This window comes from Typopeltis vanoorti, chromosome 15 (assembly GCF_054136105.1).
Source record: "Typopeltis vanoorti isolate ZY-2024b chromosome 15, IOZ_Tvanoo_1.0, whole genome shotgun sequence".
NCBI lineage: Eukaryota > Metazoa > Arthropoda > Arachnida > Uropygi > Thelyphonidae > Typopeltis > Typopeltis vanoorti.
In genome coordinates, this window is record NC_143563.1 from 32422469 (window position 1) to 32435532 (window position 13064).

General features: G+C 36.1%; 1 protein-coding gene across 4 annotated transcripts in view; it reads left to right on the forward strand.

Annotated features, from left to right (window-relative positions):
- HemK2 (HemK methyltransferase 2) overlaps nt 1–13064 on the forward strand; it is an 83819-nt gene that overhangs the window by 11066 nt on the left and 59689 nt on the right. For all 4 annotated transcript variants that reach the window (XM_090404837.1, XM_090404835.1, XM_090404836.1 and 1 more), the window contains exons 2-3: nt 9575–9661; nt 12758–12848. In XM_090404837.1, the coding sequence (XP_090260963.1) occupies nt 9575–9661; nt 12758–12848 (178 nt within the window). The remainder of the gene's footprint in view (nt 1–9574; nt 9662–12757; nt 12849–13064) is intronic.

Below are 13064 nucleotides of genomic sequence, written 5' to 3' on the forward strand. Positions count from 1 at the left end.
GTTAAAGTTTAGAAGACACATTGCTAAGGTTGTTAAATTAGCCCATAAGATTACTTGGCTAGTGAAGAACACATTAACAAGTAGAGGTAAGAAAGTTGTAATTCCTCTTTATAAGGCCTTGGTATAAACCCACATCTGGATTACTATGCTCAAGTCTGGTCCCTGGGTTTCTTGTGATGTGGAAGCAGTGGAGAAGATTCAGAGGTGAGTGACCAAGATGGTGAGTGGCCTGTGGAATGTGTGCTCTATGAGGATAGATTGAAGGTGTGTGGATTGCAAAAGTTGTTCGATAGGAGAAAAAGAGGGGATATGATAGAAACATTTACGTTGCTTAAAGGATTTTATAGTATCGATGTAGGGGAAATGTTTCAGCATTTGGCTAGAGGGACCAGAACAAGGGGTCATCCAATCATTCACAATTCTGCATGCAAAAAACCTGCTTCTCACTCCCCTGCTCACACCCTCCTTATATAGCTTCCATGGATAACCTCTGGTTCTCCCCTGATCTCCCACCGTTTTCTGTAAAACCTCTCTAACCTTGAGCCAATTTATTTCGTGTGCAAACTACAGAAAATGTAAGGGTATGCATATAAATGATTAAATGCATACATTTAAAGACATAGACATTAAAAGAATAGGGATTAAAAGCATAACATAATAAGACAAAAATGCCACTTGCATGAAATATTAAACAGAAACATAAAATGTGAAATTTCACTCATCCAGTGACTAATATACTTTAAAGCTGTTTCATTACACTGCATTAAATCTTCTCGGGTACATATATTATTAATGTCTATTAAGCAGCATTGCAGAAGATGATCCATGGTTTGTGTTTCACCACATGAGCAGCTGTCATTGTCTGTGTAGCCCCATCTGGCCATATTCTGCTTTGATCTGCCCATTCAGAACGAAGTCTATTCAATGTCTTCCATCTTTGCCAGTCAAGATGTAAGCCAGAAGAAAGAGATTCGTTTTAGTTCAGAGCCTCTGGAGATTGTTCTTGCTGCATTGTTGACCTTGTAGCTTTGATGGAATCAACCAATGGTTCCACTGAGTGAATAAAACTTTTCCTTGATCTTAGCCTCGTATGTACTGCAACATGTCCATACAAAGGATGCCGTTCATCATTTAGTTGTTGTTTCTACTCTATGTAGTCCTTCTGATGTGAGGAGGTGCAATACCAGACAATGAGTATAGATGGTCAATCTTTGTAGGTTTAATGCAGCCGGTAATGTGCCGACATGTTTCATTAAGAACCTTATCAATAATTTTGACATGTGATGATCTTTCCCAAACAGGGCTAGCATACTCATCTGTCGAAAAACAGAGTGCCAGTGCAGAGGTGTGCAGTACTTGTGGATTTTCACCCCACCGAGATGATGTTAATCAGCGCAGAATATTATTACGTGTTTGAGTTTTAGCTGCTGTCTTCTCTATCTGTCGCTTATAATTTAGGGTCCTATCTAGTGTAACACCTAGGTAAGTTGGATTTGGATAATTGACCAGTTTCACACCATTCCATTCTATATTCAACTCTCTCCTCACCTCGCTATTATTGAGATGGGAAAGACACATTTGGGTTTTACTGGGATTTGGTTTTAGTTGGTTTTCCTTATAGTAAACTGTAAGGGTTTCTGTGAGCTGCTTCTCATTGTCATCAAAGGATTTTGTTTGATAAGCCATTGCCCAGTCATCTGCATATAAGAAGGTTTTTGACCGTGGGTTTATAGGTTGGTCGTTAATATATATATTGAAAAAGAGGGGGGATAGCAAACTTCCCTGAGGTAGACTATTTTTCTGGATATGCCATCTGCTCTTTTTTCCTTGAAAATCAACAAAGAATCTCCTGCTGAACAGCAGCGACCTAAATATCTCCACTAACTGAAGCTGTTTGTCATGCTGTAAATTTTGACTATAAGCTTTCTAAGATTTAGTATGCCATATGCTGCTGTCAAATCTATAAATACAGCTCCTGTTGCTAACCCCCTTTCAAAGCTGTCCCCAGTAAACTGTGTTAAGTTTAATACTTGTCCATTGCATGATCTTCCTGGTCTAAATCCTGCCTGTTTTTTTATCAGCACTTTCTCTATTTCTTGACTTAGTCTGTTCAAGATTAACCTCTCATACAGCTTCAGTGTTGTGCATAGGAGAGCTATAAACTTCTGTAGTTTTCTACCTTCATCCAATAACAACCCCTTACTAACTTCTAGGTTTCTATTGTATCATCCCTCTTTCTCCTATCCACCAGACTGTAAATTGCATCTTCTCAATCTTTCCTCATATTCGACATTCCAGTGATCAGAAACTACTTTAGTCAGTTGCCTCTGGACCCCTTTCCAACATTTCTTTGTCCCTTTGAAAACAAGGTGACCAAATTTGTGCACAGTTGTCCATGTGTGGCCTAATCAAAGCCTTGTACAATGGAACAAGAATCTCCTTACTTCTACAAGTCAGTGTCCTCTGCATCCTTCCCAGAATTCTTTATGTTGTCCTCACAATTTTGGCAATGTGTCCCCTAAATTTCAGATCCTTATTCATTGTCACTCCAAAGATCTCTTATTTCCTCCACCTCCAACAATATATCCTCACCAAGTATAAATTCTGCATCCCATCTTTGTTTCCCAAATTTTAAAATCTTACATTTTGCAAACTTGAACTCACATCTCCATTACCATGCCCATTCACTCAATTTATTCAATCTTCTTGTAAGGCCACACCATCTTCTCTACTCTTCATAGTTTGTCGCAACTTTGCATCATCTGCAAATCTGAATATCCCCATCCAAATCTTTGCCAATATCATTAACATACAGGTTAAACACCAATGGTCCTAAAACAAACCCCTGAGGCACACCACTAGTGACTTTCCTCTTCCTGGATATTGCCCCCCCCCCATACACAACTTGCTGATACCTATCAGATAGCCAATCTCCAATTCAATGCACTAATCTAATATCCAACCCTATCTGCTCTAGTTTTACTATCAACTTATCATGCAGTAATCTATCAAAAGCCTTTGTTGTGTCTACTTAAGTCTATCTAAAGTGAAACGGTGAACGGTTTTTATGCGCAGAAATGAATTTTCGTACAAAACATTTGTTGCTAGTTACCAGTCATATGGTACGCATCTCAGTAGGCTACTGAAAGTAGCGCAGTGTGGACTATTATTTCGTCTCTGTGTCATGTTGTGTAATAATTTCTTGTAGGTATAAAATAGAAATGGAATCAAAAATTTTAAAAAAAGTTATCCAGTGCACAAAATTGTAAGCGTCATGCTGCGAAAGAAGCAGATATTAAAAAACAAACTGGGGGTCTTAATAAATTTGTTAAAATATTAAAATATTCTGATGCAGATTGTAACCAACTCGATACATCAGAAATCAGAGTTGAGGAACCGTGCACATCATCCAGTTTTCATGAAAGCATTATTGCTTTCATGAAAACTGTACGCATGATTTAAGTGAAAAACAGTTAAGAGAAGATTTAGTTGTAGTTGACCACGAAACTAACACATTGTTAGTCTCTGTAAATTTAGATCCAGGTGAATGGGGAAATATTAATGAAAAATTAGGAGTTGTTTTAATTGAAATGGGGACTGTTAAAAAAAAAAATATAATATATCCCAGAGATACACATAGTCGTAAATTTGGCGACACGTATTATAATAAAAAAATGGAAAAGGGGAGCTCGTGCCAAGAACATGGCTCATTTATTCCGAAACTTTAAATTCTGTTTTTTGCTTTTGTTGCAAACTTTTCGCACCTACTGAATCAGATAGTCTTGTAGAAGGTCATAACGATTGGAGAAATGTAAGTACAACTTTGCATAGACATGAGACTAGTTTAACTGACATAAAAATTTTCTTAAAATGGAAGGAACTTGATAAAAATTTAAAAAACAAAACTACTATTGATTACCAGATTCAAAGCATGTATGAAATGGAAAAGAAACATTGGACGAGTGTTTTAGAATGCTTGATTGGAATTATAAAATTCCTTGGTAGCCAAAATTTAGCTTTTCACAGATCATCTGATAAATTATACGAAAGGGATAATGGCAATTTTATAAAATTAGTCAAACTGTTTGCGAAGTTTGATCCCATTATGGAAAATCATATTGAAAGAGTCTTACAACAAAACAATAGAGTACAGTATTTGAGTAAAGACAGTGAAAATGAAATATTGGAATCTTTAAGTAACGCAATCAGGGATACAATTTTATTATCAATTCGAAAATATAAATATTATTCCATAATTTTAGACTGCACAACTAATGCAAGTAAAACAGAACAAATGACCATTATTATTCACTTTGTTTCCTGTGACAATGGAATTGTCAAGATCAGGGAAAACTTTTTAGGTTTTGCAGATATATCAGATTCCACAGGACATGGTTTATGTGCAACAATAATGGAACCAGGGGTGTGCCAGTAGTGTCTGGTACCTCTGTGCAAAACTTTAGTTGGCTACCCTATTCCCCCCTCCCCAATAAAAAAAACCGCTTTAAAAAACGTTTTTTTAAAGTATTTCCTCCTCTTTGGCGCCTTTACTATCCTGGTGCCTGTGTGCGTCGCACACATTCGACATATGGCCGGCGCGCTCCTGAATGGAACAATTGGAAAAATGGAACATTCCCATTGAAGACATGTGAGGTCAAGGGTATGACAATGGAGCAAAATATTGAAAGGGAAATATTGAAAAATATTGACTCCAAAACTGGCTTTTGAACAAATATCCTTGAGCTTTTTACGTGCCATCTGCTGCTCATACTCTAAATTTAATCATTAACGATGCAGCCAAAGTGAATGCAGATACAATTACTTTCTTTGCAATTATTCAAGAAATATACAATTTGTTTTCATTCTCTCACAAACGTTGGGCAATCCTTTTAAAGTTCGTAAAAAATTAACATTGAAACAGCCATCAGAAACGTGATGGTACAGTAAAATTAATGCAATCCGACCTCTACGATATCAGTTAGGAGAAATTTACAATGCACTTTTTGCAATTTTAAATAATGAAAATTTTAATAAAGAAACTCAGCATGAAGCACAAACATTATGTGCTAAAATAAAGGACTACAAATTTATTTGCTCTCTTATAACTTGGCATGATTTACTTAACAGAATAAACCCTGTGAGTAAAATGCTTCAAGACAAAAATATGAACATTACTTGCTTTAGAATCTATTGAAAACTTAAAAATATTGTTACAAGAGTATCGATCAGATGCAAATTTTAAAAAAGTTCTAAAAACAGCAAAAGAACTGAGTGAAGAGGTGGATGGAGAACAAGAATTTAAAACTGGTACGGAAGTTCGACGATGAAAGAAGACACGCCAATTTGACTCTGAGCATCATGACGAAACGCTACAATCATTAGAAGATAAATTTAGAGTGAGTGTGTTTTATACACTTCTAGACGTTGCAATGTGTTCATTAATAGAACGTTTTGAACATCTAAAAACATATGATAATTTCATTTTCTTGTATAGATTACTACAAATTAATAACGAAGATTTACGAAAAAATTGTGACGATTTAGAGATTCTCTTGAAGGACGGTGACAATAAAGATGTAAATGCAATAGAACTATATGACAAGTTATATGCTTTCCGGTATATTTTTCGGAAGGATAATTTAAATATTCAAAACCCTTTCGATATTTTTAATTTTATTGTGTCCAATAATTTATCTTTCCCTAACTTTTCAATTGCTTTAAGAATACTATTAACCTTAACCTGTTAGTGTAGCGAGCGGCGAACATTCCTTTTCCATGTTGAAATTGATTAAAGCCTACTTAAGAACAAGTATGTCACAAAAAAGCTTGTTAGTTTGACGTTAATAGCTATTGAAAATGATATATGTGCGGAATTAGATGTTAAGACCATTATTTCTAATTTTGTGAATATGAAATCAAAAACCCTAAAATTTTAATTTAAAAAATTTCAAGTATATTTATGTAATTTAATTTATTTTCGGTTATTCTGTAAAGATTTTATTTTTTGAATACTTTTCTTATTTTCTCATCTATCTTGAGTTTCTTTTATTTTCCTAAAAGATAGTTCCACTTGTAAAAAATGTTTAATAATTTTTATAAGTTACTAAGAATTTAGTAACTTGTAAAATGCAAGAATTTTTTAAACTTTAGTTCAAATAAATTTTAGCTTTAATTAAAATGCATTTTAATTTTGTTAGGGATTCGGGTTGGTGAGAAGACTATAATCCCTGTATCATTATATTCAACGATTAAAGTGAAGTGGCTTTATCAAAATTTCTTTAACTTTTGAGAATTTTTTGAATATTCGAGTTTTTAACGATCATCCTGCCTAGTCAATACCCCCAGTTCGTTATATTTAGTGAACCAACATGTGGCTGTTCTGTCAAAATTTATTTAAGAAATTTCAAATAATTAAAATTTTTATTATCGTAAAAGAACCACACATGCCCAGATCGTTACAGGGCGCTTAGATAGAAATTGCATGCAGGCAGCAAATACCCTAGCGCCAGCACTGGCATTAAGGGGTTAAAAACAGTCTAATTCTCTACAGACACTGCTTTCTAAGGCAAGGCATCCCAATCATTCACAACTCTGCATGCAAAAAACCTGGTTCTCTCTCTCTTGAAGAGGTTTTCTGTAAAACCTCTTCAACATTGATCCTATAATAACCTCTTTACTAACTTCTAGGTCTCTATGACAGGCGTTCCCAACCCTATGCCAGCTGCACCACGGTGCCCGTCGACCAATTTGTGTGTGCCCGCCGCTGTTCAGCTGTGTACCGTATAGTTTGAAATAGTCATGTGCACATCACGCAACAATTCATGCAGCTATTTCCATTAAATATAATGGAAATAGCTGCATGCATTGCAAAGATTGTTCGAGTAAATGCTGAAGAACTGGAGCTAGAAATTTTGGATCTTCAGAATGACATTACTCTAAAATCTCATATAACAGATGAAAACTTCTGGAATCTAGTGGATAGAAAAAAGTTTCCATTCTTAAATAGAGCAGCGTACAAGATAAAATCGTTTTTCGGTTCCACATACTTTGCGAATCATTGTTTTCAACCATGAATATCATAAAATCAAAATATAGATCACGACTCACTGATGAGCATCTTGATGATTGTTTAAGAACTGGAATATCATCATATTCTTCTAATTATGAAGCACTGGCCAATGAAATGCAGTGCCAAAGATCACACTAACTTACATATATATATTTAAATTTTTATATAATGTAAACTTTTAAGTAATAAAACATTTGATTATAAATGTAAAGTTTGTATGTATTCATTTAACAAAAGATTTGCTTGAAAAAATGGATGGTGCCCGTCGCCCTACCGGTATTTTAGAATGTGCTCTAGGAAACAAAAAGGTTGGGAACCTCTGCTCTATGATATCACCCCTCTTCTGCCTATCCACTAGACTCTGTAAATTGCATCTTCTCAACCTTTCCTCATATTCTACATTACAGAGGTCAGAAACTACTTTAGTCAGTCATCTCTAGATCCTTTCCAACATCTTCATCTTTTTGAAAAAGGTGACCAAATATACAGTAGTCCATGTGTGGCCTAATTAGAACCTTGTACAGTGGAACAAGAATCTCCTTATTTTACGAGTAAGTGTCCTTTGCATCATTCTCAGAATTTGTTGTGTTGTACTCACAATTTTGGTAATGTGTCCCCTAAATTTCAGATCTTTATTCACTATTACCCCATATATATATACTGGGGGGGCTATGCCCCCCTGTTGCCTATGGTGCCCAACTCCCCTTGAGTTCCGGACTGGTAGGCCGGTTCTCCTTGAATTCTGATGACTCAAATTTTGAAGACTCGAAAGGGAGTTCCTTTTCCCCTGGCAACTAGGGAAGCTCCTGAGTGTAGAGTCTTCAAAAAAAGGGGGGCTCCCCCTGGCGCCTACGACCCCCCCCCCCCCCCCCCCCCGAGTTCCAGGCTGGTAGACCAGTTCTCCTTGAATTCTGATGACTTGAATTTTGAAGACTCGACACTCAGGGTAGCCTGAGTTTCAAAATGTGACATAAAAAGGCTTATCATTTTATATATATCATCATCATCAAAATCCTGACATGTACCCTTAAGGAGTTTACAGGATATGATAGTACTACATGAAAAATTTACATCATTACTAACTTCCTATCTACAATTTTCCTCCAAATCAGTCTGTTACTTGTCAAGACTCCAACAGTATCAGATCTTATATTTCTATCGTCTAAGGCACTTTGTACCATATCAATCCACCTATATCTTGGTCTTCCTCTGGGTCGTTTTCCTGCCAACATGGCAGAGAACACTTGTTTTTCTAATCTTTCCTCGCCCATTCTGTTTAAGCAACCATACCACCTGAGATTAGCTCTGCTAACGCATTCCTGGATGCTGACAATGTCAAGTTCTTTCCTCATATCCTCATTTTTAATATGATATTGCCATTGATGCCATCTATTCACGCCTATAATCTTTCACTCATATCTGCAGTCTCTAGTCTTTGGTCAAGTGTTTTACTTCTGACCCAGCTCTCAGATCCATAAGTTAAAACTGGTTTGAACACTGTCTTGTATACAGCTAATTTAGTGTTCCGACTAATTTCTCTCTTATTCCATATGAATTTATTCGATTGGCTGCCTACCACACCAGATTTGTTGATTCTGTTGTCTATTTCCATATTTAATTTACCATCTTCACTAAAAATCGTAGCTGAAATGCTTTACTTGTTCCACAGGTTCCCTGTTCACAACACAGTTGACATTTTCAACAATTCTACCTATTTTCATTGTCTTTGTCTTTTTAATGCTGACCTTCATACCATATCCATTACAACAGTTATTCAATTTAGTCAGGGAATCTTGCAAACTTGTAGTGGATTTATTTAGAAGTATAATATCGTCTGCATAAAGCAAAGAGCTGACATTAACATCTCCAATTCTGATATCATGTTTAATACCACTTTCCTTCATAATGTGATCCATATAGATAATGAATAACAGAGGGGATAATGTACATCCTTGTCTCACACCAGATTTAACATTAAACCATCTTCCTGTACTTAAATTCTAACTGCTGACTTACAACTCAAATAAAGACCAAGTATTGCTTGATATAATGCCCCATTGACACCATATAACTGTAGCATATTGAACAGCTTCTCTCTTGGCACCTTGTTATATGCCTTTTCCAGATCGACAAAACTTAAATACAGATCTTTGTTATATTCCCATGCTTTCTCAACTATTTGTCGTAAAGTGAAGATCTTTATAGGGTAGATATATATATATATATATTGATAAACACTTTTCAGCCTAACTTATTCATTCTATAAAATGTTTTCTATATTTTTTCATCAAAGGTTTAAACTCATTGACCATATTTTCTGCAGTAATTTGGCATACCTTATTTTTTTCCTAAAGAAGTTTTATTATTAATATGTGAAATACCAAACTGTCTTGATAATTTTACTGCAAATTATGAATTACAAGTGTGTTATTATTATAGTTTTCAATTAATAAAAGTATCAGATGTTGAATATAGGATTTTAAGATGCTTGCCTTTTTTTTTTAGCCCAACAGTGTGCTTGGAAGTTGGAAGCGGATCTGGTGTCATTATCACTGCAGTAGCAAAAGCTTTGGGAAGCAGTGCAGTTTATTTGTAAGTTGTATATCATATGGTGTATCTATTTATTTTCTTGTTTGCATTTTTAATTCATTTGTTATATGACATCAAATTCAATTCTCGTAGAAAGGCTTATATGTTGGTTGCACATGATTACTGAATAACTTAAGGAATTCACAACGTATACTGGTATATAAATTAAAATAAAATAAGTTATTCAGTAATCATGTGCAATCAATGAATAAGCCTTTCTACGAGAATTACTATCATCCACGGAAATTCCATCGCATGCAAGGCATGCCAATATGGTAAACTGAGGCTGAAGTTATTGAGACAACTGAATCGTTTGACCTTCCTGAAATGTTGCCTGGATAATCAGGTAATCCCAAATTGTGAGAAATTTAAGCACCATTTCTTTTCACAGAAGGCTCTTCAAATTTATAACCGTGCCAGCTTTGCGTTGCTGTGAGAACAAATTACTGCCACGCACATTCTCCTAGCTGACGCAAACAAAGCTATTCAGTCGCTAGAGGAAGAGCTTTCTAACACGCTGAATCACAAACTTTGGTCAATTCTATATGACGTCTCGTGCACTTTGGCAGAGAAAGAATCTGAAAAAATGCGGAGTCGACATATCAAGAAATTTGATAATTTAAAAAAGAACGCTACCTACGAACCAAAACTACCACTCAACACGGTAGTCAACCTTTCTTCGGTTATTTTGAAACCTGAAGCACTCAACTCTCTTATAGTGGCCACAATTTCGCCATTACTCCTAGAAAAATACCAGCCGAAGAAATTATGATCCAGATTGAACGTAGGATCCGCCACCTTCCAAACCATATCTCGAACAATATTGCACTGGATGTAGCCTGTGTTCTCACCAAAGCAAGACCACCAAAAACCAACATATCCAATAGTGAATATAAGGCTCTACAGGAAATGAAGAAAGACAAAGAAATAGTAATCACCAAAGCGGATAAGGGGAATGCCACCGTTGTGCTCAACCATACTGACTACACAGGTAAGCTTAATGCTTTATTATTAGATCGGACTACTTACCTCCCCATTGAATGTAATCCCACCAACTCACAAATTAGAAAACTCTATAGGCTCCTTAAGAAGGTCACTTCGTTCTAGTAGAAGTTACTAACAAATTAAGACCCTTCAACTCTAGACCCCCCCCCCCCCATATTTATGGGCTTCCAAAAATACATAAAAAAATGTGCCATTACGTCCCATAGTGGATGTCATTGATTTCCCCACGTACAAATTAGCCAAACATTTAGCCAAAACACTCACACACTATACTGGCAACACACCATCACACATAAAAAACTATTTGTGACAGCCATGGGTTCACCACTCTCCCCACCCTTGGCCAACTTCTTTATGGAGACTTTTGAAGAGAAAGCCTTAAACTCTGCCCCACAAAAACCTACCATATGGCTTCACTACTTTGATGATGTGTTCGCTATTTGGCCACATGGCTCTGATACACTCAATGCAGTTAAACAACCAACACTCCAGAATCAAGTTCATACTGGAAAAAGAGGAAAACAACAGCCTCCCTTTCCTAGACACACTAGTCATCTACCAGCCTGAGAACTGAGAACCTTGGCTTTCTCAGTTTATAGAAAACCTACCCATACAGGCAGGTACATTCACCAACAATCCCCTCCCCCCCCCCCCACAACAATACAGAGTTATTAAGACACTATACAACAGGGCTAAACTAATCTGGTCAAATGATAACACCCTAACCACTGAACTAAATCACATCCTTAACACTTTCATAGCCAATGGCTACAACCCCCCCCAAAAATACTAAAACTAGTAAACCACAACCCCCCCCCCCCCTTTCACAAGAAAGATTACTCTAAATCCATCATCAAAACATCCAGGGCACCTCAGAAAAAATGACCAAAATCCTGAATAAACATGACCTGACTTCTTGTTACAGACCATATAGACAATTTGGCATCCCTTATCCGCTCCACTAAAGACCAACCACTTCCCGTAGACCTACCTGGTGTATACCAGGTCCCTTGCAGTTGTAAGCTGTCCTACTTTGGCCAAACAGGCAGGACAGCGAATATCAGAATTTCAGAACACAAGGACTACATCCAGTTTAACCATTACAGTCACTCTGGGCTTGCAGCCCATGCTCTGGATACACAGCACAGAATACGGTGGAAGAAAGCCACAGTAATAGACCGCAGCAAGTATAAATTTGAAAGACTATTCATGGAATCAGCTTCAGCCCTAAGAAACATGCCAAACCTCAACAAATTTGGATGCATGAGACTGCCCCAAATTTGGGAGACGTACATCTTGAGAACTTCAGCCCAATGGCCAAGAATAACCAATATAGTCCGCTAGGGGGCACCATCAGGAGTTTCCTCGCTTCTACCTCATTTGCTGTTCTTAGTGCTTACGTGCATGTGTCTTAATCTTATGTTCCTGAAGATGGCAACGTGACGTTGCCGAAATATAGGCAGTATATATTAAAGTTTATTTTAATTCATATACCAGTATACGTTGTGAATTCCTCAAGTTATTCAGTAATCACAACATCAAATTGCAATGCCTAATTATAAAGGACTTATGTTTTTCTATCTCAGCTATTCCTTTCATCCCTTCCTGTATGTATAGGCATTGCAATTTGATGTTGTGATTACTGAATAACTTGAGGAATTCACAACGTATACTGGTATTAATAATAATATTTGTTTTTTTTCTTTATAATGTTATAAAGCTGAGAATTTATGTTTAAAATTTATTTTATACTGTTTTTGACTGAATATTATGTGAGATTCTGAAATGGTTTCTAACATTGCAGTTTTTAAATTGAATTAGGTTTCCTGAAACCAGTATAAATATTTTGATTTTTACTGCTCTGGTATAGATCCTACACTAGCAATGGATGCTTGTAAATGTCTTTATGTGGTAGATGATTTTCATCAGCCTGTGTGTGTGTGTGTGTGTGACCTACCAGTGTGCTTATTAGAACACAGAGTTCTGTGTTTGGTCTCTAGACCAAATGAGCTTTAGGTCTACAGTCTTAAAAAAAATTAATGACTAATATTACTTATTTTATTTATTTATTTATTTATTTATTATGCAAATTAGATCTACTGACATAAATCACCATGCAGCAAGAGCAACATTGAAGACTGCACATTACAATATGGTACATGTAGAAGTTGTGATTGCAGATTTGGTAAGTCTTTTCCTTTATATTCAGTAACATAACTGTGGTTAACTTGTGGTCATTATATAAACAATCCTGTATGAAAGTAATTTCTGAAGTCAGATTATTGCCATTCTTAATTATACTCCTTTTAATAGGGTGCATTTTTTGAGCATGGAATGGCATGTTCTAACATAAATAATTATATAATTTTGAATTACAGGAATTCTTCTCTCCAAAACATGT